General features: G+C 35.5%; 1 protein-coding gene across 2 annotated transcripts in view; it reads right to left on the reverse strand.

Moving 5' to 3' along the window:
* Nucleotides 1-25,095, reverse strand: part of LOC128205286 (receptor-type tyrosine-protein phosphatase alpha-like) — a 37,374-nt gene extending 12,279 nt beyond the window's left edge. The window contains exons 1-20 of one of the 2 annotated variants that reach the window (XM_052906814.1): nucleotides 22,959-24,422; nucleotides 22,543-22,642; nucleotides 22,013-22,077; nucleotides 21,694-21,855; nucleotides 20,169-20,308; nucleotides 19,691-19,778; nucleotides 19,461-19,525; nucleotides 19,223-19,259; nucleotides 18,826-18,932; nucleotides 18,446-18,571; nucleotides 17,446-17,594; nucleotides 12,095-12,230; nucleotides 11,645-11,773; nucleotides 11,055-11,157; nucleotides 10,754-10,830; nucleotides 9,438-9,572; nucleotides 8,990-9,127; nucleotides 8,569-8,717; nucleotides 8,240-8,375; nucleotides 7,131-8,001 (exon numbers count right to left, since the gene is read on the reverse strand). In XM_052906814.1, the coding sequence (XP_052762774.1) occupies nucleotides 7,909-8,001; nucleotides 8,240-8,375; nucleotides 8,569-8,717; nucleotides 8,990-9,127; nucleotides 9,438-9,572; nucleotides 10,754-10,830; nucleotides 11,055-11,157; nucleotides 11,645-11,773; nucleotides 12,095-12,230; nucleotides 17,446-17,594; nucleotides 18,446-18,571; nucleotides 18,826-18,932; nucleotides 19,223-19,259; nucleotides 19,461-19,525; nucleotides 19,691-19,778; nucleotides 20,169-20,308; nucleotides 21,694-21,855; nucleotides 22,013-22,077; nucleotides 22,543-22,642; nucleotides 22,959-24,030 (3,207 nt within the window). In that variant the 5' untranslated portion in view covers nucleotides 24,031-24,422 and the 3' untranslated portion in view covers nucleotides 7,131-7,908. Of the gene's footprint in view, nucleotides 1-7,130; nucleotides 8,002-8,239; nucleotides 8,376-8,568; nucleotides 8,718-8,989; nucleotides 9,128-9,437; nucleotides 9,573-10,753; nucleotides 10,831-11,054; nucleotides 11,158-11,644; nucleotides 11,774-12,094; nucleotides 12,231-17,445; nucleotides 17,595-18,445; nucleotides 18,572-18,825; nucleotides 18,933-19,222; nucleotides 19,260-19,460; nucleotides 19,526-19,690; nucleotides 19,779-20,168; nucleotides 20,309-21,693; nucleotides 21,856-22,012; nucleotides 22,078-22,542; nucleotides 22,643-22,958 lie in introns of those variants that run through there. The other variant, XM_052906815.1, reaches the window with a different exon arrangement.
* Between the last annotated feature and the right edge of the window lie 480 nt (nucleotides 25,096-25,575).

Below are 25,575 nucleotides of genomic sequence, written 5' to 3' on the forward strand. Positions count from 1 at the left end.
TATAGTTCAATTAGTACATTTCAGTAAAAGTTACATTATTGGTTTTAAAAATACAACAACAATCAAAAACACGCTAAGCAACGTTTTCTGAAAATGGCCAGTTTGACTCATATAATGTTATATTGGTTGCCATTTACAAGGTGCCACACACGTATCAACCATATTGAAAAGGATAGGTACAAAGGTCGATTGATTTTATGGATTAATTTATTCTATTAAATTTATTCATTCTTAAAAAGCATATTGAGGAGAGAACGCGAAAAAGTTCCATCACTTCTACTTAATCTAATGTAGCTCTTCACATTCACCCCTGGATATGGCATACATGTATATCATGTCTAAGAATATCTCATTTAATGTTTTTGTAATCATATAACCGATTTGAAAAAAGGTTCTTGTTTACTTATTCGTACGAAGCATATGGCATATATCATGTCGGAAAAAAGCTCATTGGACTTATATGTTTTGTTATCACATACCCGACTTTCAATAATTATTATTTTATCTTGTATGTTCAGAATGAAGAGACATACGAAGCCCTTTTAACGTGCAGTCCATAAGGGCTTGGAAAATAGCATAATTGGATATTTATACTTACACAAAGCTGTGATAAAATTTTCGGCATTGCCGATATTAGGATTCTTCAACTAATCACGTGGTATGGACATGCGCAGTGCTATCCTTACATGAATGCAACTAAATTAGACAATATAGCCGTGTTATGCAGTGATATAGAAGAAGAACTCTAGAAAACAGGGCTCATATTTACTTATTGAGTCTTAAGTTTGAGACTCAGGCTCAGAAGTGCATTATTTTAAAGGTATCAACAATAAATTCACATTTTCATTATTTTTATATCAAATATTTACATATGTACATTGTATAACCTGCTATTCATTACATATACAGTAAATTGCATCATACGATCGGAAATGTTATATTCGGATGCTGACCCGTGAGCTGCAACATTATGAATTATTATAATGTAACAGACCTGAATTGGTACATCATTATGCATAAAAATATCCCAAGTTTTACCTTTTTAACATAGTTATTTTCTGAACTAACTTCATTAAGCTTTAACGGGAGAGTAAAGAAGGGAGCGAGTTCAAAACCATGAAATGTATTGAACTAGTATTACTTTATCTGATTATTTTTTTTTTAAATTATGGGGGAGGGGGTAGTTTGCTGTAATTAAATATAAATTATAAAAGTTTAGAATCTCATATATTAACAATTACTCCTTGGATTTGAGTTTTATTCAATACGTAATGTTCTTTAAAACTTTTAATAATACATGCAATATAAACCCCGCTTGAACTGCACTTTATAAGGCTGTGCGGTCTCAGACAGAGCTCTTGTTTTTGAATATGACTGGAATGCTGCCCATTATGGAATGATCCAAAATTGTCTGAAGTTATTTAAAATTAGGCGCTCACCAGAACAAACTGATCTGCTTAATGTATAAGTTCGTAACCGATCTTCAAGGGCTAATTTGCATTGCAATATCATTTAATATCCTCGCTATAAGTCACAAAAAGCAAAGTTATAAAATTATACCGGTTTCAAACTAAATAATCTAATTATCATATATATCATATCATATAGTTAATTTACCTAAAGTATGGATTAATGAATGCGTAAAATCGGACTAAACACAATTTTGTTTTTAATCAAATAGACATTTGCATTTTGGAATCTGAGTTCGAAACTCAGACTGAATATAGGCCTTAATTAATACTATCGATGTTAATTATTTTATATTGAAAAATCGCGATTCTTACCTTAATAGCTTCAGATAATCCAAAAGTTATCAATATAACAGATAAACATGATAGGTTTTATATGCTTATGCTGAAACGTTTCATCTTATAAATTTTTACGTGCCCTGCGACATGGATAACTCAACTACATGTAATACGTATTCAATTTTCAACAAAGCTTATTCCTATACAGTATATGCTATTTTTATACTAGGCTAAGTTTTATCAAATATAAATAACGTTATTATAATAAGGACACACTTTATAAAGTAAAAAAATATAATGATAATAACTAAATATATGCCAGTTGATATAAGCCTGTTCCGATGATGGAATGTAAGAAACAGTTATAAATCATAAAGCTAAATGGCACTAATTATGTAGTAATCCAACTGAAAATGCACTCACCGAGGTCTTAATTTATGACAGTCCGCACTCACGACTGCCATATTTATATTTCATTTTCACAAACAGGAAAATAATATCGCCGCAATGGTAACCCTTCCTATTTTTTTTATAAAGGTAATAAAAAAATCAGTTATCTACCCGTGTTTTAAATGAGTCATTTGACAGATAACATACATATGCCAGTTGATACAAGCCTGTTCCGATGATGGAGAAGTAATGAAGGGAACATTTTTGAAACATAACGCTAAATGGAACTAATTATGTAGAAACAAATTGAGTTAAATGCTATTAATTGAAAAGAGATTGCATTCCTCTGACCAAAGTACTGAAGGCAATACACTGACGCCCTCAAAAGTAGACCGTAAAAGTTCTTGAAATATACCGAAATATTAATAAGATAAGAAAGTGTCTCTTGTTCAATTCCGTTTTGGTCGAGGAGGCTGTTGTTTGAAAGTATTATCATGCTGTTTGGGTAAGCATTGTGTCTTTTGTCCCGGTCAGTTTTTGCTTTCTACCATCAAAATTATGTTCGTAAAGTGCCTGTACCTGTTCATGATATGGGTGATCTAGAGCATAGAACCCCTCACATTGCTCATCGTGTTGCATAAGGTACGTTTGTTGTACACTAAACTGAACGTACGTTTTCTGCTATTTGACTAAACCATGAACATGAATAGAATAATGAACCCATCAAAGGTATGGCAGAGCAGAAGGACCCACTGAAAAAGCCAATCAGTTGCTGCGCTGGATGGAGTATAGCCAGACGTTGCATTAATTTCAATCTTGAATCAATTTACTTAAAATGACCGTTAAAAGTAAAGGTGCTAATATTCACCACCCTGTTAGAAGATAATTAATAATTCCAGACTCAAACAGTTTTATACAAATACATGGAAACTATGAATGCAAACGAATGAGAACTTCTCAAGATTTATAGCGGTTCACGAGAGAATCATGCAAAAAAATGCATTTTTTCTTTCAATATTATGGATAAATTCCTGATACAAATGAGCAAATAATTTCCTTCTGAAAATTTCTAATGCTGGTGCCCAAAACAATCTCACAAAGAACGGTTCAAATTCATGGTTGACTCTGTAACCCCCAGCAAAGTCAACCGTTGCACTGTAGAGTTCGCAGATATTTCTACCTTCGAAGATTTCATGAACACAAATGTCAACTGTTCCTCCACCAAGGTCAGTCAAGATGTACTTATGTCCAACTGGAAACTTCTCTGTTGACTTGTCCTCTCTCATGTAAAGTGGTTCGTCAATGGCAAACAAAGCACCAACCTCCGGTTCCAAAACCAGTCTGACATTTTCCATTGCAGCATTTGTTTCAGCTTGGACTGATTGATCATTTTTCACCTGCCCAAATTGTTGCATAACTCTTCTATTAAAGTATTGCCAAACAATGATGTAAACATCCATTGCTTTCATTTCTTTTCCGGTCTGATCAAGGATGAACGTTTCTCTTGTAAGTTTCTTACTCTCATACAGTTTTATCTTGAAGTGGTGGAAAAGGTAGTGGAACTGATGCCCCTCTGGTTCTACTTCTGCATACCTCTCAATAGCCTGTTTACCAAAGGCGTAGAATGTCTTATCTGGGTTCAGAAGCACAGAAGTGGATTCCCTCTCATCACCTATGGCTGCGTATATTGAGGTCGGGTTGCAGATGAACATGAAAGCATATCCACTGCATGTGGTCCAAAAGTCTATCCCCACAATCACTGCAGCTTTCTGGCTAAGCACATTCTCTGCCGTTTTCTTACGTTCTGACAGTAACTTCCAATGAAGCCCAGTCCAGCTTATTATTTCGTTTTATTAAAATTAGTATTTATTTTGTATGTTCACTACATAAGCCCATAGGTAATGCAAAACGTGAATTTCCTTAAATACACTACACGGGTGCCAGAAAAAAGCTTTGATCATAAACCTAGTTTATTTTCTTGCTAATTTTAGTTTCTGTGTCTGTTATCGAAGTTTCGTATTTCGATTAATATCAATTCTTTCTAGGTGCTTGTCTTCTAATTTTTAAGCTGACAATGGTTTCATATTGTATGTTTTTTGATGATTCTATATTAATATATACGTATTTTTACGTTTTAAATATATTTATAGAAAACGTATAAGGTACATTCAAATTAATACGCCTCCAATATGGTTTCCTTTCCATTCGAGTGCACTTTATTGCAAGACGTATCTTAAAATGTCCACAAAGTATGCACCGCACTACGATTACAGCGTAATTCATCCCATTGCTGTTAGGTTCATGTTTCTACACAAATATGTAGCTGCTATGATTATGTCCAAAGCATCAACATATAACGTGAGCCTGAACGAGTTGAAAAGGGTAAGAATTCTGAGATTCCCATGATTGTATGCTCATGCCATGTGAATCTTTAACAGTGGTAAAGGGTTAGACTTATTAACTTCCCATAGCGATTATGCTCTTCCCTTACGGGCCTTAACGAGTGGTGAATTGTTTCTTAGTTTTCCATAATAGGTTGATCTTGTCATGCGAGTCTTAAGCAGAAGTGAATGACTATACTAGTTATGTTGCTCAGTGGAAAAGCTGATAAGATCCCAGTCACTCCCCCCGCCCCCTGAAGTGTATTCATTCTCTAAACAAGTTATATTTAGCACTATCAATCGTTTCTCAAAGCTCATTGGAAGGTTTGGCCCCGGGAGTATATTAAATATTAAAATTAAGTATATTTAAACTAACCACTCCACCCTCTTTCTGCCCTTTTAACTTTCTCATTCTGTTCGCGAACAGAATCAACGAGTTTTGTATTCGATTAATGAAAGTAAACTTAGACTACTTTAACATTGTTAATAATAGTAATTTGTTATCTATTAGCAAATGTTCTGTTAATTTAACTCGTCTGTAAAAATTTCCGTCAATTTTTTTTATGCTATTTAATAGTTCCATATAAGCTAATAGCTAAATCATATTTCACAGTTAACTTAAATTTCACTACTTTATATACTTCAACAACATAAATCTCCTCGTACCGTCTGCATGATAAGATGTTAAAATGTCCGCCACTAACTATGTACTTTATCTAGGGGTTACAAATGAACATTTCAAAATATATTCATCTTTTGTTATGATCCGTTTTCTCTATATTGTATATGTTTTCTTCATGTTATGTGTGAATACTCTGATTAATAAAATTTGTTTTAATTAATACAGAATCGTTTCACTTGTTACTCACGTTTCCTTGCACCTCAAATTCGAAGTACTTTGTTAGCTCCCTACATTTCATGTCACATTTATTATATATACAGTCACTGACTTGTATATAGTCATAGTAAAAAAGCAACGATACATTTACATTAATGTGTTTTAAGGGTCGGCCACAATGCAAACGTCGTTTTAAAGGACACAAATTTAAAACGTTTAAAATATTTATTTAGTTTTGAGGTTCAATATTTAGCAAGCATAATTCTTAAATCCGTTACAACATGGAAAACTGTAATAAGGAGTTGAGCAACGTTTTCCCGGAAATGTCATAATGAAAAATGAATATGTTTATGAGTTAAAAGTAGCGGAACTACCAAATCAACACTCAAGAAATTGTTGATTTTGTAGTTTGGGGCATTTTTACACAAAATAAAGTATCAATGCTAACAGACTTTTCCGAAAGAATGTGAATGCCTTTTGATCCAAGATCTGATAAAGTATTCCTTTGTAAAATTTGTTCAACTCTTTATTATCCCAAAACACGTCACCAAGAAGGTATGTGTTACTCCCAAAAAAGATTGTTCCTCAAAACTAAATAAGATATGAACTTTTGAAACGTTTCAATTTTGATCTTCCCCGCCCACTTTTGCACTATGACGGGCTCATAAATAAAATATACGAGTTGCAACAGAAATACGTGTATTACATTAGCGTGTACGTAAATACGGTGTTCATTTTTAAACACTTAGATGGAACAAGTACAATTAGAATAACAATATATATTTTTCCAATAACCAAGGTGTGTCATCTTACAATTTTCACCTAAACAATCCTGATGGTTATATCCTGTGTTGTGTCAGTTCAGGAGGGATAAAACGAATGTGGTCTATTTAAAAAAGCTCCTCCTAGCGCCACAGCCGCGCTTACTGGACCCAGCTAGTACTCGTATTTGGAACAACCATGGTGGAAATTATCTGTGTGAACGGAACTATTTATTCTCTTGTCTTAAGTGTAATATATATTGCTAAACCCATGTATAAAGTCTCTTGTAAACGGTAAATTATGAAACAATCATTTACCTCTTGCAAAGGGTAGGTGGACTAAGATAATCGTAAATGCATCGTTTCTTAGCTGAATGAAACTGGAGATGAATTCCATTATCTTCTAAATTGGTTCCTCTTTAGTTACGAAATTCTTCATTTGTTCATTTTTATTTTTATATGAGGGGACGGGGGCATTTAATTTTTTTGTAAAGCTGGTGTCATACCCAATACGTTAATACAAATACTACCAGTGGCTACTCCACCTTACGATCTGCGTTGAACAAGGGAAGGTTGTCTCCCGTATAGTTGTGCCTTACACCGGGTACGCTTAAAAAACTATTAGTATATTCGAGATAAGAGCTATAGTGTTGGCATTTTCGCGATCTCTTCCTTAAATATGTTTGTTCAGAAACATTGAACTCAATAGAAGATAAATATATTGTACTCTCATATCGCCTTATGTAAATGATAGACTGCTCCCGTTTCATCACCGTCTGATGAGCAGGAGAAATCTGCTGTCTTTATTTTTATAGTACTATTTCACACGTTCTATAACATATTAAGTATACTTTTTCACCTATATATATGCATGGTTATGTATGAAACCATTAGCGTCTATGAAACCTTTCTTCTCTTCTGTGTTAGTTCCCAACACTGAACATACGAAGGTTAGTATAAATTATATTTTCAGTCAACTGTGGGTCTTTAAGCAGTTTGCGGTACACGAACGAACGGTCAATACCAGTTTTAATACGCTTAAATGATGCACAGTTTCCATATGGCATTCGGTAAACTGTCAGAAGAAAAAGATTGTCCAAAATTCCAGAGGGTTTGCCACCACCGGTTTTGGTATCCTGCAGCCTTATTGGATGACGTAAGAATGCTGTCTGAATTATCTGTATTGTGACCCGGTGATCCTTAAGTCACGTATACTCAAAACAATAAATTAAGATCAAGTTAGTTAAACAACTGTTTTGATAACATTCAGAGCTCATTGCAACTTTCACACATACCTAAAGGAAAACTCTGACAATCTTGTAACCTTATAGTTTTCTCGACACTTCTGTTAGTTATCTTTAAAATTGGCTTTCTTTAGAAGTCAGGCATTCTTAAAAATATGTCAGCTGTTTGATTTCCCTTAATTATGTATTGAGTGTTCTTATGATTGTTACTCAAACAAAACACACAACGTAGAAAGTTGTACATTGCTTAAGCATATGAACATGAAAGTATAATATATGTACAGCAAAATGTCAAATACATCACTGAATGTATAACAAATGATCACAGTCTAAGTGGCGTAAACGTGTTGTAAAAGCTTGTCTTTATCTTGGAATCCGAAAAAGCATAAGCATAAGACAAGCTCATACAAAAATGCATTTTACATAAACATGAGCGAGTCCATATAAGTAAGAAGACGAAAAAACAAATGCAAATACGTATTTTCTTGTATGAAAATAGCGTTCATAAACAGTTTTTGTTATCGATGTATTTATAAGCCATGATCTCTACACGTTCGAACAAGCGAAGTTAGAATACACATCCTTGTCAAAGGCTCGCAAGTATTCGAGGACGCTCTCATGGCAGAAGATGAATTGGTCCTGAAAACAGACAAATACATGTTGTTCTACGGTTTTCATTAAAGAATACAACAAATGATATGTAAAAGTATAAAATCATATATAATTATGCACATTTTAATACACAAATGTTAATGATTGTTTTGTTTAAACTAAGAGCAAGGCGCACCATTGAAAATAAAGAATATCGATTTTAACAACGCGTGAAAGCGAGGGCGTCTCACATAAATTCTTATAACGAAAGACCCGAAAGTATTACCAAATTTGGAATAGCCAGTCGTCGCATGGCCTTGACTTTCCTGACAGCATTAAGAACACTAACTTCGTGTTCTATGGCCATTTTCTGCAGCAGGAGTGCCACCACACAGAACAGACCCGTTCTATCTGCCCCATCACTGTTATCAACAATTATTACATACATATAAAAAATCAATTTAGTTAAAAAAATGTTTGAGTATGGAAAAAATATGGAGCTCATTTGAAAAATACACTTGTATGTCATTTTAGCCCGATTGTGAAGATAAGCTGATATATACGTCGTAGAGTTCAAGTTTTGTGTTCAAGTAAAACAAGACTATAAAGCCTTACAAACAATGAAGAAGTATCGGTCTATCTTTGTTTCCTTTTTCCTCCACATCATTTAGAAAGGTAAGGAAATGTTCAATAGAACGAGGGACATTCTTCACTTCATCCCACTCAGTGAACTGCATATGCGACAGAGTTTTCTCAGAAGGGCGCTAAAAATAAAGGCAGTTTCTATGAAAACAGTTATTGTTAAGTTCAATCCTCATTATTTCAGGCATATATTGCGTTTCTTAATACGCGCTCAACTGTAATTTTGAACAAAAGAAAAGCGGCTCATTTGTTGTCTCACGGAACACATTTCAAATAACATTTGATGGTCGTATTTTTGTCGCAAGCAAAAATGTTTTCCATCATTTGATGGACATTAATACCGAATGATGAAGAGATAACAATGATAATTTTACTTCTTTGTTACTCATATTACCCCTGTAGCACTCTTATGTCGTATCGTAAGGTTTCTCATTGCATAATGTCGTTTTCTCGTTTCACGTGAGGAGCTGACTTCAAATGACCCCTTCTGTAGCGCCTGCATGTTTTCCGCCGGGTAGTAAATTCCAACATTCTGTTAGAAAGGGTCATATACTATTATTTACTTTTAAAAGGAATTTAACATTTTGGATTAGCTTCAACGTTGATTTGATGAACGCCACTATTTTTATAATTATATTATATATGAAGTGAGTTGTTTGTGGAGTTTTGTGCTGTTGTTCCATGCTTCTTTTTTGTGATTATTTTGATTTTGTATTCTATGTCTTTGGCGTTGACCCTGTGCCATTAAACGAGATCTATGTTTAAACGTTCGATTACTCTATTTGTTCCTATATTTTCGTAATTAAATCTTCCAGTAAGGAAATAATGTGTGTATTATTTACCCTTTGTTTGTCCATGTCTGGTTCAAAGCTGACGATACATGAACAGTTTTCTTGGACAACCAATGTCAGAAAGTCAGTAACGGTCTCTGGCAACGGGGTCTGTGCAACCAGAAATCGGCGTTTTTCTTTGAAACTCTGAAGGAGGGAAAACATTAACATCACTTTCCTTACTTTGCATGTAAGACAAAAGCATATCATAATACTTTAAAAGTGAAAACCCCAATAACTACATTGAAAAAAAATAAGACAAAAATTGAGTTATAATTATAATTAATATTCTGGATCTCGTCGGTCTTATTTGAATCACTTTTACTGTCGTGTAAACAATATTTGTTATTTTCTATGATTGTCATGGCTGCTTAAAACCATCACAAAACTGTTCAACTGCTAATATTTTAAAAATATAAATACCAAGCAAAGAAATTGATTTGAATTGCAATTATATGTGAACACTTCACTTTTATGTGTCCGAGACTACGTGAGTTTTTCGCTCTGTATGTAGAGCGTTTGATTTTAAGATATTGGTAGAGCGTGTTCCGGGTTCAATCCCTAAGCTAAACGCATCTTTTTCTGACATATATTTGATTCAAAGCCACACGAATGTCACATAATCGGGAAATGTTGTTGAAAATCAATACATCATCAAGTGTGTATGCCCATGAACGCTTGTAACTTTCAGGTATAGTATATGGGCAAAGTAATATACAAACGAAAGAAAGATTGATATATATATATATATATATAATATTGAACAACTGCAAAATTAACAAGGCAGTCCAAAGGACGGCTATATCCCCCGCCGTTGTTTTTTAGTATATTTTCTGCCAACCTGCTACGTTCAATCTGACTAAAATTGTACACAACCACTGGTCAAGTGTAGGAATATAGGAAATACAAGTTGTTTGATAGGTTACCTAAATATTCTTGGATACCCGGGTCAAGGTCACTGCACATCATCTCTATGAGGACAACATTCGTACCAAGTTATATGGTAATCCATCAATGCATAATTAAGTTATAGCGCGGACATGAGCATGTGTACTCTGGCCTTTAAATGTCTCGTGTGACCTTGACCTTTGATGTATGGACACGGGTTAAGGTCACTGCACATCGTCTCAATGAGGACAACATTTGCACCAAGTAATATGGCAATCCATCAATGCATAAATAAGTTATACCCCGGACACGAAATGTTACGGACAGACAGACAGACAGACAGATGGACATACGAACATACGGACAAACTGACAGACGGACGAAATGCATTCCTATAATTCTCTCCCCCACTCCGTGGGGATTAAAAAATCTTCACTCACATGTATGTACACAGCATTGATGTAATCAGAAGATCCTGTTGCCAACCCTAAGTGGAGTCTTGGTCGGTTTTCATCACCTTAAATCAAAAGTATGTGTGCGCTTTATTGTATGCCAATGAATGTACTTTGTCTTGTGTAATTATATTACGTGCAATAGGGTTTGTCTAGATTTACGTTTAAAGATAATAGTCACGATATTCGGACGCAGATTTCAATGCATTTATTTGTTATTTATGCTGTTATCATGTAAATAATCTAGGTAATTACTATATAGAACTAAAAGGAAGAAGGAAATATTCACCCGGTATATCTGCATTAGCTCGATTTTTAGCCAAGTGCTGTTTGTTTCTTACGACTGCGTTCGCTTCCTGTTTCGATCGCTGTTCAACGGTGTGCTGAAGTTGCTGTAAAGTATTTGAACTCGTCATTGTTTTGCAAACATGAGTTTAAAGACATGGTAAACATGATACTATCTGGATTCATAAACGGTAGTTAAAATGTGAAATGTTATATCATCTAACATGTAAAAAGCAATTGTAGGATGGTATAATTACAAACGTTGATTAGATACGACACTATCGGTTTTAGAGGGGGTGGGGCGCACCAAATCGTCCAGCTTTTCATTTTAAATCAATATCGGAGAAGAAAAGTAATAAAACATGCCCAAAATGCACCATATTTGACTATGTACAAATTGTTACAATGGTCATGAGAAAGTAACACCAGACACACATCCAAATAGTTTACGACATATATTTTCGGTTCTTAGGGAGGGACACATGTCAAAAGGTTGCGCCCCTAAGTAACGCTCCCTCTAACGTCAATTCCTGGCCCGTCCCTGTACGCTGACCTATAAGGATTAAGTTAAGCTTCTATTTTATATCTACTTACCTGAAATTGCCTGTTTAGGTCAGTTCTTTTTGTTGTCTTCATGTATTGCTGAAAGTCTTCAGCCTTGATCGGTGTACAATTGAAAGTCAGAGAATACACAACGGCCTTTTGGAGATATTGATACTGCTCCTACAAAAATGGCAATACAGAAACTAAAACATGTATTTATGAATGTGATAGTATAACCCATGACAAGGCGTAACAACTAAATGATTAAAACAATAAAATAACTTCCTTTCTTTATTGCTGATGCACGAAAACATTCACATCAGGACACTATTTTATTTCATAAAAATCTATGACAATGACAGGACAGAAAAGGAAAATGAATTAAACACACCATATGAAATATAATCTCTGTCAGCTTTAAAACGCCAAGAAGAATACTAGCTATCATTTATATGTGCATATGTGCTTGAACAGAAGTACGGCGAAACAAATGTATTATACACAAGTCTGTATCATGCTCGGCCTATTCTGCCGCATGTTGACCACGCATCCAGGGATATCAACCGCTTGTTCAGCTTCACCCTCCCTCGTCAGGATGTCCAGAGCAATGTATGTGCCCGTTCGTCCTACACCAGCACTGCAAAGAACTATATTAGATAAAATGGATATATCTCTCTTTATTCTAAACTAAAACGGTTATTTCTTTAAACAAGGTCTGACACTTAAATTAGCCAGTAAACGATACATTTTGAAGATCTGATTAAAATGAATAACATTGTTAATTGGAGAAAATGTGTAAAGTACATCCTGTAATGAAGGTTCTATTGATAGAATGCATGATGCACTAACTTTATTGTAAATATGGTGTTTTAGTTACTTTAACTTTAATGCGGACAATTAACGAATTTACTGAAAATGGTAGACACAACAGTATCACAAAACTATACCTGCAGTGGACCACAGTAGGACCTTGATATGTTGTAGAAGTATTCAGTACTCTTTGTATGAACTCAAAAAAGCAATACCTGCAGTGGACCACAGTAGGACCTTGATATGTTGTAGGAGTATTCAGTACTCTTTGTCTGAACTCACAAAGCTATACCTGCATTGGACCACTGTAGGTCCTTTATATGTTGTAGGAGTATTCAGTACTCTTTGTCTGAACTCACAATACTATACCTGCAGTGGACCACAGTAGGACCTTGATATGTTGTAGGAGTATTCAGTACTCTTTGTCTGAACTCACAATACTATACCTGCAGTGGACAACAGTAGGACCTTGATATGGTGTAGGAGTATTCAGTACTCTTTGTCTGAACTCACAATACTATACCTGCAGTGGACCACAGTAGGACCTTGATATGGTGTAGGAGTATTCAGTACTCTTTGTCTGAACTCACAATACTATACCTGCAGTGGACCACAGTAGGTCATTTATATGTTGTAGGAGTATTCAGTACTCAATGTCTGAACTCACAAAGCTATACCTGCAGTGGACCATAGTAGGTCCTTTATATGTTGTAGGAGTATTCAGTACTCTTTGTCTGAACTCACAATACTATACCTGCAGTGGACCACAGTAGGTCCTTTATAATGTGTACGAGTGTTCAGTACTCTTTGTCTGAACTCACAAAGCAATACCTGCATTGGACCACAGTAGGTCTTTTTATATGTTGTAGGAGTGTTCAGTACTCTTTGTCTGAACTCACAAAACAATACCTGCAGTGGACCACAGTAGGTCTTTTTATATGTTGTAGGAGTATTCAGTACTCTTTGTCTGAACTCACAAAGCAATACCTGCAGTGGACCACAGTAGGTCTTTTTATATGTTGTAGGAGTATTCAGTACTCTTTGTCTGAACTCACAAAGCAATACCTGCAGTGGACCACAGTAGGTCTTTTTATATGTTGTAGGATGATTCAGTATTCTTTGTCTGAACTCACAAAGCAATACCTATGTTGTAGGAGTATTCAGTACTCTTTGTCTGAACTCACAAAGCAATACCTGCAGTGGACCACAGTAGGTCTTTTTATATGTTGTAGGAGTATTCAGTACTCTTTGTCTGAACTCACAAAGCAATACCTGCAGTGGACCACAGTAGGTCTTTTTATATGTTGTAGGAGTATTCAGTATTCTTTGTCTGAACTCACAAAGCAATACCTGCAGTGGACCACAGTAGATCCTTTTATATGGTGTAGGAGTGTTCAGTACTCGTTGTCTGAACTCACAAAGCAATACCTGCATTGGACCACAGAAGGTCCTTTTATATGTTGTAGGAGTATTCAGTACTCTTTGTCTGAACTCACAAAGCTATACCTGCAGTGGACCACAGTAGGTCCTTTTATATGTTGTAGGAGTATTCAGTACTCTTTGTCTGAACTCACAAAGCTATACCTGCAGTGGACCACAGTAGGTCCTTTTATATGTTGTAGGAGTATTCAGTACTCTTTGTCTGAACTCACAATACTATACCTGCAGTGGACCACAGTAGGTCCTTTATATGTTGTAGGAGTATTCAGTACTCTTTGTCTGAACTCACAAAGCAATACCTGCAGTGGACCACAGTAGGTCTTTTAATATGTTGTAGGAGTATTCAGTACTCTTTGTCTGAACTCACAAAGCAATACCTGCAGTGGACCACAGTAGGTCCTTTTATATGTTGTAGGAGTGTTCAGTACTCGTTGTCTGAACTAACAAAGCAATACCTGCATTGGACCACAGAAGGTCCTTTTATATGTTGTAGGAGTATTCAGTACTCTTTGTCTGAACTCTCAAAGCAATACCTGCAGTGGACCACAGTAGGTCCTGTTATATGTTGTAGGAGTATTCAGTACTCTTTGTCTGAACTCACAAAACTATACCTGCATTGGACCACAGAAGGTCCTTTTATATGTTGTAGGAGTATTCAGTACTCTTTGTCTGAACTCACAAAGCTATACCTGCATTGGATCACAGTAGGTCCTTTTATATGTTGTAGGAGTATTCAGTACTCTTTGTCTGAACTCACAAAGCTATACCTGCATTGGACCACAGTAGGTCCTTTTATATGTTGTAGGAGTATTCAGTATTCTTTGTCTGAACTCAAAATACTATACCTGCAGTGGACCACAGTAGGTCCTTTATATGTTGTAGGAGTATTTAGTACTCTTTGTCTGAACTCACAAAGCTATACCTGCAGTGGACCACAGTAGGTCTTTTTTATGTTGTAGGAGTATTCAGTACTCTTTGTATGAACTCAAAAAGCAATACCTCCAGTGGACCACAGTAGGACCTTGATATGTTGTAGGAGTATTCAGTACTCTTTGTCTGAACTCTCAAAGCAATACCTGCAGTGGACCACAGTAGGTCCTGTTTTATGTTGTATGAGTATTCAGTACTCTTTGTCTGAACTTACAAAACTATACCTGCATTGGACCACAGAAGGTCCTTTTATATGTTGTAGGAGTATTCAGTACTCTTTGTCTGAACTCTCAAAGCAATACCTGCATTGGACCACGGTAGGTCCTTTTATATGTTGTAGGAGTATTCAGTACTCTTTGTCTGAACTCACAAAGCTATACCTGCATTGGACCACAGTAGGTCCTTTTATATGTTGTAGGAGTATTCTTTGTCTGAACTCACAATACTATACCTGCAGTGGACCACAGTAGGTCCTTTATATGTTGTAGGAGTATTTAGTACTCTTTGTCTGAACTCACAAAGCTATACCTGCATTGGACCACAGTAGGTCTTTTTTATGTTGTATTAGTATTCAGTACTCTTTGTATGAACCCAAAAAGCAATACCTGCAGTGGACCACAGTAGGACCTTGATATGTTGTAGGAGTATTCAGTACTCTTTGTCTGAACTCACAAAGCTATACCTGCATTGGACCACAGTGGGTCCTTTATATGGTGTAGGAGTGTTCAGTACTCTTTGTCTGAACTCACAACGCAATACCTGCTGTGGACCACAGAAGGTCCTTTTATATGTTGTAGGAGTGTTCAGTACTCTTTGTCTGAACTCACAAAGCAATACCTGCAGTGGACCACAGTAGGTCTTTTATATGTTGTAGGAGTGTTCAGTACTCTTTGTCTGAACTCACAAAGCAATACCTGCAGTGGACCACAGTAGGTCCATTTTTATGTTGTAGAAGTATTCAGTACTCTTTGTCTGAACTCACAAAGCTTTACCTGCAGGGGACCACAGTAGGTCCTTTAATATGTGGTAGGAGTGTTCAGTACTCTTTGTCTGAACTCACAAAGCAATACCTGCATTGGACCACAGAAGGTCCTTTTATATGTTGTAGGAGTATTCAGTACTCTTTGTCTGAACTCACAAAGCTATACCTGCAGTGGACCACAGAAGGTCTTTTTATATGTTGTAGGAGTGTTCAGTACTCTTTGTCTGAACTCACAAAATTTTACCTGCTGTGGACCACAGTAGGTCCTTTTATATGTTGTAGAAGTATTCAGTACTCTTTGTCTGAACTCACAAAGCTATACCTGCTGTGGACCACAGTAGGTCTTTTATATGTTGTATGAGTATTCAGTACTCTTTGTCTGAACTCACAAAGCAATACCTGCAGTGACCACAGTAGGTCCTTTTATATGTTGTAGGAGTATTCAGTACTCTTTGTCTGAACTCACAAAACTATACCTGTAGTGGACCACAGTAGGTCTTTTTTATGTTGTAGGAGTATTCAGTACTCTTTGTCTGAACTCACAAAGCTATACCTGCAGTGGACCACAGAAGGTCCTTTTATAGTTGTAGGAGTATTCAGTACTCTTTGTCTGAACTCACAAAGCTATACCTGCAGTGGACCACAGTAGGTCTTTTTATATGTTGTAGGAGTATTCAGTACTCTGTGTTTGAACTCACAAAGCTATACCTGCAGTGGACCACAGTAGGACCTTTATATGTTGTAGGAGTATTCAGTACTCTTTGTCTGAACTCACAACGCTATACCTGTAGTGGACCACAGTAGGTCCTTTATATGTTGTAGGAGTATTCAGTATTCTTTGTCTAAACTCACAAAGCTATACCTGCATTGTACCACAGTAGGTCCTTTTATATGTTGTAGGAGTATTCAGTACTCATTGTCTGAACTCATAACACTAAACCTGCAGTGGACCACAGTAGGTCCTATATATGTTTTAGGAATATTTAGTACTCTTTGTCTGAACTCACAATACTATACATGCAGTGGACCACAGTAGGTCCTTTATATGTTGTAGGAGTATTCAGTACTCTTTATCTGAACTCACAATACTATACCTGCAGTGGACCACAGTAGGACCTTTATATGTTGTAGGAGTATTCAGTACTCTTTGTCTGAACTCATAACACTAAACCTGCAGTGGACCACAGTAGGTCCTATATATGTTGTAGGAATATTTAGTACTCTTTGTCTGAACTCACAATACTATACATGCAGTGGACCACTGTAGGTCCTTTATATGTTGTAAGAGTATTCAGTACTCTTTGTCTGAACTCACAATAATATACCTGCAGTAGACCACAGTAGGTCCTTTTATATGTTGTAGGAGTATTCAGTACTCTTTGTTTGAACTCACAACACTAAATCTGCAGTAGACCACAGTAGGCCCTTTATATGTTGTAGGAGTATTCAGTACTCTTTGTCTGAACTCACAATACTATACCTGCAGTGGACCACAGTAGGTCCTTTATATGTTGTAGGAGTATTCAGTACTCTTTGTCTGAACTCACAATACTATACCTGCAGTGGACCACAGTAGGTCCTTTATATGTTGTAGGAGTATTCAGTACTCTTTGTCTGAACTCACAACGCTATACCTGCAGTGGATTGTAGGAGTATTCAGTACTCTTTGTCTGAACTCACAATACTATACCTGCAGTGGACCACAGTAGGTCCTTTATATGAAGTAGGAGTATTCAGTACTCTTTGTCTGAACTCAATTATTGCAGTGACATCGTCAGGAATGCCTTTGTCCGGCCAACAAGTGAAGTGCAGATGGTACAGGGTTCTTTCTTCAGAGGACTTTGAGAATGCAAATAAATTATATTTGTTGTTTTTTAGCAAAATAACCCCTTTACGGTTAATATTAACGATACAAGTATGTAACAACTCTTATTTTTTAATGAGAAAGATTTAAGACGGTTTAGTTTACGACAAACTCATGAAAACATGATTAATAATATTTTCTATGATTGACTTAAATATCGTCTTTGAATTTCCAGTGTTCGCATTGTGTACGTGCAGTATGCAGCTACGGCATTATACAATTTCACATTACTGAATTGTACATTTAAAAATTTCTTTAGCCGTTCCTATTGCGTTTAAGAGTAAAAGGAGCATTAGTTGCGAACATCATTACAAAGAAATCAAATGCATTTGTGAAAATATGAATTATACTTCCGTAAACTTTGTTACACTGACTGTTTTAGTGGTTTCATGTCAAACATTATTCCGATTTATTATGTGCTTTTCAATGCTAAATAGAGATTTATCAGTGAAATCTCATATTTCACTGCTTTGAAATTTTAGGGCTGTGACACAATTTCAACGACGTCATTTCCGTAATAACGTTGCGTTCGCATATAATTTAACGCGCTTTTTTTTTTACAAAACCTACAATACACTGTCATTTTATTTTTATTTGTTGGCATGTAATTAAATTTCAGTATTAGTTCGCAATACATTTCACCTCGCGAGCATCAACAGTGAATTTAGCTTTTGTTCACCAGGTGAAGTATAATACGATCTTACACTGAAACAAACAATTGGCCTCTACATGTATGACGAAAAACAGCTAAATTTAACAATTTACATATCAATTTAGAAAAGAAGAGGTATGTCAAGTAGAAAAAATGAAAAATGCAAATGCATACCCTTGTAATTGTAAGGGCTCTCCTTGTAAACTCCGCATACATATCCTCCGAATGAGACGTGATTTTGAACTCTCCATACATCTTGCTAGTACCAACGTTTGGCCAATACTGTTCGCATTTAGGCGACTATAATTCAATTAACACATATAGCTCAAAACTAGTTTAAACAATCAGTCATAGTTAAATGATTTCAAAAGTGTAATGGTCTGGGTATATAACTGTGTATAATTGTACAAAAGTGAATCAATGCAAGGCTTTAATTTGTTTGAATGTTTTTGTATTTAATTTACATCGCGTTTCATTGAACAATATCATGTTTATGAAAAATTATACATGTACTCACACAAAGTATATTTATTTTATTTAAGCAACTATAATACCGCATTTTCAATCAGGTTCGTGACCATGACAATCTTCTCGACTTTCTGTTGCCACACCATCCGCCAGAAGGGTTCGAATTCGTCTCCCAGTTGCTGCGACATTGGCCCTTGAAGACACCATATCAAACTGTAAGCTCAAACAGTTTTTCACTTTAACCTACACAATTTGAGCCCATATTTTATGACCGAGAACGGACGAAGCAAAAAAGTTCCGGCAGCTTGATTTGATAAGATTTTTAGTATTCGGTATTATCAGATAATTTATTTCATTACAAGTTGATATATTTGTTCTTTCCTTAAACTTTATGTAAAACGCTACTCTGATATAACCCTGGGTAATCGCGTGTATATTAATCATTTTAGTTATTTGGTTATTATGAGAGTGTGCTAGTTTTACCTAAGGTGGCGATGTACTCTTTCCTCTTTTTGTAACCCTGAAGAAAAAGAACCAAACAAAGCTAAATAAAAACACATTTGATACGGGATTTACTCTCACCAGAGATGTGCACAACTGTACCCAAATTTCTACTAACGATAATAATGATGATCGTTTAATCTGACAAACTCCAGTTCATACGGAATACATTTACAAACGTGCCATTTTGTTGTATGTATGTACGTAAGCAAACCCTTACATCAATAAAGCTTGCATTGATGTAGTCGGAATGTCCATCTTGAAACTTAACTCTGCTGTCATCATCTGTGAAAAAGCATAATGTTACTATGAGTTTGTTTATATTCGTTCCAAACAGATAAGTTATCAAATGAACACAAATACAGACGTATAATTGCATACCCTTAAGTAATAGATTTGTTTTCGCTATAAATGAAGATTGTATGCAGAGGAAATGTATTTTGTACATACATGGATAAATTCCCTTGTATCTGTTCCTTGGCATGTTTTCACTTCTTTGGGAGTGAATATACGGCTTAATGAGTCCTTGCGGAAATTTCTAGTAAATACAATTAGAGCATTATATAAGTAAATCAAAGTATCAAAATGTTTCCGAAAACCCCCTACATTCTTACAGTGGCAAATTATTGTTGGTGTGTTTGAAAGTACCTGTAGACAAATTTGCTTCAAGATTAACAATTTCATTTATGTTATATAGAAATTAAGAATGCTATTAAGTTTGGATAAAATAAACATGATTTAGAACATGCTTCGTTTACTAGATTTTCAAAAAAACATTTTATTTCTTTATTCACTTTCTTGGGAATTTTGGTAGTTAATTAAATGGAGATGCTTGATTGACAGTCATACTTTGATATACGTATCTATGATAATTCCTGCCTGCCATTATAGTATATTTGTGGCATGCATGTAGTGTCAAAACACTTACCTCAAATACAGCTCTGGTATCATCTTCTGTCAATGAATCAATAAATTGCACAAGGACGTCAACAGAAATTTTAGAGTTTTGCAAAGCGACCGAGTTATTGCAATATACATCCGTAGTGTTTTCTTCGTCGTGATTGGCATCTGAAATAACCATAAATTCATTTCCGATACAGACAGCTAGTGAGCAGATGTCACATCAAGATGTTTGCAACTTATATTAAGAATAAGGATACATCGGCTGTTATATGAGGTTTCATAGTTAAATACTTAAAAAAGGAAAATGGAATTTAGCATATATTTACACCTCAATTTCCATTCCTTAAATGAACTGCTTTTCGGCAATTGCGTTTATCATCCGATGAACGCAACATCTTCGGATATGTTCGGACCGCAATTCGTCGCATAACAATATACATGAAAAATGTTGATCTTGTTATTGTTTGTATTGTCTCAGCAGATCCCGTAAAATATAAATCAACATTTCAGAAAGTGTTAATTTATTAAATTTTAAATGTTTTGTTGCCATAAGTGTTTCAATTTTACGTTCAACAGTGATTTCAAGTGGTTGATCTTTTTCCGCGTTCGGACTCCACACACTTTGACCAGCCCAATAGCGTTCATACACCGATAATGACATCAAGCCCGCAATTAATCCCTTAAACAGACATTTTGTTACAAATTTCTAGATTTTTTGTATGACGATGCTAGTTGGCTTAGCGACGAAGATCTGCTAGCTGACTATCGTAGACTTGGTTGATGAGATTCGGTTGGTTTTCGGCTGTTGAACACTATAATTATGTTTGTTTGCCGTACAAGCATTTATAAACCAATTTTGCAATGTCTTATATATGTGTATTGCACAACAATGTGTGCTCTCCTATTTACTAGAAATTGATTGAAAGTAGTGAGACTGAATTGTATAAAATAAAAAGGAACTTTCAAGTTACATGTTGTCATATATGTTTCCTTCATATTCAACAACACGGCGATGACCTTTGCATATGATTCAAAAGTTTAAGTAAGTTTCAAACTAAATACGAAATACTGTACCAATCGAAATGCTAGGTGTAAAAGGCGAAAGAAAAGCCATTTGACATTTGTCTTATACCTTATATCAAAATAAAATGTGCACTCTTTATAGCGTCTGAACGAGGTAGACAATGTAACAAAAATGCACGACGCGAATCGATAGTTAAACAAGAAACACCAAATCAACACAATTGTTTGATTGAAACATGCTTTCCGAATTGTCCTTGATGTGGGAGAATATTGACAAAATCGCTTTGTAAGAACTCCTCCATTGTAGTCTTCATATCACGAGTGTGACCTTAAGATTATTTAAATGAGTCTACTACAATGTTGTACGATTCATTTTGGTTCTTGGCTTCCTAATGAAAACTTTTCAACCAATCGTCTGCAGTTTCACTGATTCGTTCGAATTCAATATTAACAATCGGCGCCAACGATCTAAAATATACCTGACACTAAAAGAACCTAAAGATCCGACCAAGTATCTCACAACTTACCTATTTCTAAGTCAATCTCGTGTTCAGATGCGGTCACTATATACGCCGATGTTTGTAGCTCTTTAGAAGTGGGTTTGTTTGCTGGCGATCTAGTACCTGCTGGATTTGAATTTGTAGATTCTCTCTTGAGCTGTCCTTCATTATAGTATGTTCGTTCGTTCGCTGATACCAACAAGAAAATGAAGATTTATTGTTTTGTTTGAACGTCGGTTGTCTTTTTTAAGATAAGGGAATATGACATGTATTAAGTTCAGGCTTAAATATTCTTTGTAAAGACTCAGTAACAAAGATGGATAAGGAAGTGGTAAGGTAGACTTACGTTCTTTGTTCTCTTCATCAGCTGTGTAAGCCTTGAACGTTGTATTACCGTTTTGCTTGTTTTTGCTAGAGGCAGACAGGCGCGTGGATCAAATAAAACAAATGTTTTGGGTTAGATATTTCAATTTTCTTAAACAGCATAAGCATATTTTATTGCTGCCTGCACGAAATTCATATAATAATCTTTCAGGTTGATCGCTATTGTTTAGCACATACTCGGTTGGGGGTATTTTCACAGTTTAAGAAAACTGCACACAATTTTGGCGTTTAATTTTACCAAACAACTTACACTTTGAGTAGTATTTGATGGGGAAAACGATTTATTTTCATATACCTATACATTTCAATTAGTAAGTTTCAATTTTACTACGATTTGTGTTGCTTTAGTATTCCCTGATGTATTTAAGAGAAGATAGGAGTACCATAAAAGCATGTCTCAAGTGTCCAGTAACATATACGAACTGACCTTATACAATAACGCTGCAATGTAATTCAGTTTACACTAAGGAAATGAATACTTATACGTTATACCTTCGTCGAAAGAAGAATAACGCAACTAGAACGCCAATAATGACTACAACGCCACCGGTAACTCCTCCAGCAATAGCTGCTCCTTGTGATTTTACAGCTTCTTTTCAACAAATACATTATATGTTTGGAAGTCTGATTACATCATACGAATAACACATTTAAATTGTTCAGTTTACATGTAAGTATCAACAACCAGTCGTGGTGCAATAGTATTGTTGATGCAATATATTGTCATTGTATGGACAGGTTGATATAAATCATACGGCATACTTTTATCATCATGATAGGTATAAATTATGGAGATAAACCGAATATGAAATCAGATATAATTATTAACAGTGAACAAATGTTAAAGTATATTTTACTTTGTTATATATTCGAATAGTACTTGGAAAATATATATATCATATTCTTACTTGAGCAATCATCGCCTTCATATCCATCGACGCAGCTAAATTTGCATATACCATCAGCAGTACATCTCGTGTCTACTCCACGTTGCTGACAATTTACAGGGCAATTAAACTGACACATATTGCCGAAAAAATCACCATTACATCCATTCGAACAATGACCATTACCTTGATCACACTTGTTTTCGTAGCATGATGAGTTGCATGATTCGTTACAATAAAGTCCATGAACTGTTGGGTCTTTACATGAATCACAGACTCCTGAACCTTGCTGGCATGTTCCACAATAAGAACTACATCTGACGTCACACTTGTAACCCCAGAAGCCTTCTGCACAGCCTTTTATACATTTGCCTGTTTCAGCATTACACAGTTCATTATTACAGTTACCATTGCAAGTAGTGCAAGCTCCATTTTCACTCGGGTAAAATCCTGTTTTACACACCAAACACGTTCCATTCAGCTGACTACATTTTAAACACCCATTTTCAATATCGGTACATTTCTGAGAACAATTCATGCCATATAATCCATTTTTACATCCACCAACACATGACCCATCTTCTTTGTCACAGGACAATGTAGAACAACCGTCACTGCATTCATGTTGGCAATTGTCCCCATATTTGTCTTCAACACATTCAATGCATTTTGTACCTGTAAAGTTATCCGTACATGCACATGTCCCATTTCTATGACAAACTGCATCTCTGCAACCCTTAGAACAGTTAGCGTTGCATTGTTCGCCGTAATATCCAGTGTTGCATTCAATACATGCTCCGTTTCTCATACAGGTTCCACCCCTGCATCCAGTAGGGCAACTTATGTTGCAGTTTGCTCCATAATATGCTGCTTCACATTTCATGCAAAAGGTACCAGCAAATCCTGTTTTACATGAATCACATCCGTTCAAGTCCGTACAACGGCAGTTTTGATAATTGCAGTTCATAGAACAATTTTCACCGTATTTCCCTGGTATGCATGCATCGCATCTAGCCCCTTCAAAGTTCGGTGTACATGCGCTACAAGTTCCGTCATCATTACAAGGACCATCACACCCAAGAGGACAACTCATGCTACAAGCACTATTTATATCGTAATATGAATCCTTGCAAGTGATACACGGCCTGCCTGAATTTCGTTCACAAGTAGCACAGTTGTCAGGACATGAGTTTTTGCATCTGTATCCATATATTGTGTCAACACAGCCTTTTAAACAATAATCAGCTTGTCCTTCGCTTAATTCACATTCATCCTCTCCACCTTCACAGCAAGCACAATGTCCATTACAGTCCACCTCCGTCTCGTTTATTATCACCGTCACTAAATATTTTTGTTTGTAAAAATCGTTATATTATTTAACTTTTTTTAACGTCATTATGTTAATGTATTCTTTTGTAATAAATAAATAAATGATGAGAATGTATTGCAACATGGTACCTAACTGAACAATATATCTATATAGTAATGTTCGATTGTTTTTCGATAATAGCACATGAAAGGAAATTCATACCAAGCTTCTCCGCTTTAAAATCGGAAATGATATATTGGAAAGACATAATGTTCTGTTTATCTGAAGCACATACGGGTAAGTTTATAGACATAAAATAGTCTCTCTCTGTTAAACTACAAGTTTAAGTACGCGTTATTCGAACAAATGGTTTAAAATATCAAGGCTTAATGAGTGCAAAGAAACAATCACACAAAGTCATTAAGAAGAATGACGGCGCACCAACCATTGCATTCATGTCATTGATGTATGCTGTTAGTTTCTTAAAGAATACGTTTATTGCCAAACGGTTCACTTATTACGGTGTAAATGTCCATTGCTAAATACGCATGTTCATACACAAAATGCGCGTGAATATTAACGGTTTCCTCTTGACTTGCAGTTTGAATCCCGAATTAAACGACGAACAGCCAGTAACTCAGATCTTCTGATAATGGCAAAGTGTTTATTTATTTTTTGTGACTGTTGACGCCGAACTCATTCCCATATCAAATGTGTTTTGATGTTGTTATTGTATATTAAAAAGAATTTCACATAATGTTAGACAAGGTAAGATTATTCGTTTTTGAAAAAAATGTATAACGCTCTCGATAGGCAAATATTTGTTTGGGATTTACAAAATATTTATTTCAAAAATCATTTTAAAGATACATAACGTGTAAGCATAGTTAAGAGATCACTGTGGTTATAAAGCATAAAAAATCAACATTTAATATAATTATGCCTAAAGCAAAATAATCACCACATAAATGAAATCTTATACTTTGCCTCGTTTCTGTTACTCACTTAAGCTATTGTATTGGTTAATGTAAAGGCTGTTATTATTAATATGTTTGCAAATATTGATATTTAAACGCGCCGTCTGATGACTTGTTTTGTTAATACTACATTGCATGCCATAATTGAGAATAACCTACCTGCCAAACATGATTGAGCGACGCAAAGAAGAGCGAATATTCGAAATATCATCCTGTTTTGGCAGCGTTTTCTGTAACGGAAAAATACTTATATTTGTTAAACCTTGTTGAATGACTTTTGCTGCATGTTTTATTATCATTAACGACGTATGTTTTTCGATTTATAGGCTATAAATTTGATTTACGCCAGATG

This window comes from Mya arenaria, chromosome 10 (genome assembly GCF_026914265.1).
Source record: "Mya arenaria isolate MELC-2E11 chromosome 10, ASM2691426v1".
NCBI lineage: Eukaryota > Metazoa > Mollusca > Bivalvia > Myida > Myidae > Mya > Mya arenaria.